The sequence below is a fragment of the Seriola lalandi genome, unplaced genomic scaffold, assembly GCF_002814215.2.
Source record: "Seriola lalandi dorsalis isolate HSWRI2012SDOR001 ecotype SW California unplaced genomic scaffold, Sedor1 jcf7180002001552, whole genome shotgun sequence".
Classification (NCBI taxonomy): Eukaryota; Metazoa; Chordata; class Actinopteri; order Carangiformes; family Carangidae; genus Seriola; species Seriola lalandi.
Window position 1 is genome coordinate 1 of NW_019472210.1, and position 1,761 is coordinate 1,761.

Below are 1,761 nucleotides of genomic sequence, written 5' to 3' on the forward strand. Positions count from 1 at the left end.
CGCAATCCATACTAATGATTAGTCTTTATCAGTTAGGGCTCAGTTGCAATTTATGTGGTTGGACAATGCAAGTTACCGTCAGAGAAACTTCATGCAACATGTCTTCTCTGTTTCTACACAGAACTCCATCACCCCTTCAGCATCGATGTGTTTGAAGACTACGTCTATGGCGTCACCTACATTAACAACTACGTCTTCCGAGTGAATAAATTTGGCAAAGGCCCCATTGAGAACCTGACGACTGGAATGAACCACGCTACAGATATAGTTTTGTACCACCGCTACAAACAACCTGAGAGTGAGTAGAAAAAAAAGTAATAAAACTCTTAACAGCAGCAGCGCTCAGGAAAAAAAACAAAAGACAGTGAGGAAGACAGGGCTGAAGCAGGTCGTTAGTTATCCAAACTTTTAATACTGGTTCTCTGTCTGCCCTTGTCAGTGACAAATCCCTGCGACAGGAAGAAATGTGAATGGCTGTGTCTGCTGAGCCCCAGCGGACCGGTCTGCACTTGTCCCAATGGGCGCACGCTGGATAACGGCACGTGTGTGGAGCTGCCCACCCCCACGCTCTCTCCTATCTGTGAGTGAACAGACGGACACTGATACACACACACTGCCACAAGCAGATGACAAACGGGCACTGAAATCTATATCCTTTCCTCATGACTGAAAAACGTCCTCTCATCGTTCTCTACAGCTCCTCCCAGTGGTCCCTGCTTGGTCCAGTGTATGAACGGTGGCAGCTGTTTCCTAAATGCCCACAAGCAGCCAAAGTGTCGCTGTCAGCCTAATTATGGAGGAGATCGATGTGAGATTGACCAGTGCAGAGACTACTGCAAGAATGGAGGCACATGCACGCCTTCCCCTACAGGTAAGATCTGGACATCACAAGCTGGTTATGGCATTTTGTGTCTTTCTTCCACTGGTCATTAAATAAAGCAATGCAGGTGGACGATCTTTATGTTTCTGTCGGCCCCATAATTTGACACATTCTTTTTCTCTTTCTTCTTCCCTTCATGTATCAGGCTCTCCCACTTGTCGATGCCTGACAGGCTTTACAGGGCCAAACTGTAACCTGCACACATGTAAGGATTATTGTAAGAATGGAGGCAACTGTACAGTCAGTGCTGGAAACCAGCCAACCTGCCGATGCCCCCTTGACTTCCTGGGTGACCAGTGTCAGTACAGTGAGTGTTCCCATTATTGTATCTGTTTAAAAATGTTCAAATACAGTACATCTACTGACGAATGAAGAACACTGCAATAAAGTCAGATTTGAGTATCTTGACTAGATTGTGATATGGTTGGTAAGCCGTGCACTTACATGTTTGTGTGTGTGTGTGTGAGCAGGAAGCTGTGAAGGCCACTGCCTGAACAAAGGTACATGTCTACAGAGTGAGGATGGCTCCCAGCTATGCCGCTGTCTGCCCCAGTACACTGGCAGCACATGTGAAATTGACAAGTGTCACTATTGTCGTGATGGCGAGTGTATCCCCAGCAACAGCTTCTCTTCCACAGGGGACTTTACCTGCCGGTGAGAACACTCACAGACACATGATTTACTCAGCATCAAAAACAAACGCACACATGCAGAGATGTCTCATCTCTCTCTTTGTTGCTCACGGTGTTTTTCTGTCTTCGATAGCTGCACAAATGGCAGAGTCCAGCCCAGCTGTTACACATGTGATACAAATGAGTACTGTGCAAATGGCCAGTGCTCTATAGACCCCATCACTCGCCTTCCAGAGTGCAGGTGAGGAA

The 1,761-nt window shown here is 46.9% G+C and overlaps 1 protein-coding gene across 1 annotated transcript; it reads left to right on the forward strand.

The window, feature by feature from the left end:
- Positions 1-121: 121 nt before the first annotated feature.
- LOC111664438 (low-density lipoprotein receptor-related protein 1-like) lies at positions 122-1,753 on the forward strand (the record flags this gene model as incomplete). The annotated part of the gene is made up of 6 exons (XM_023419021.2): positions 122-298; positions 440-580; positions 698-871; positions 1,026-1,187; positions 1,351-1,534; positions 1,646-1,753. Coding segments are annotated over 6 exons (946 nt in total), but the record flags the coding sequence as incomplete, so codon positions are not given.
- Between the last annotated feature and the right edge of the window lie 8 nt (positions 1,754-1,761).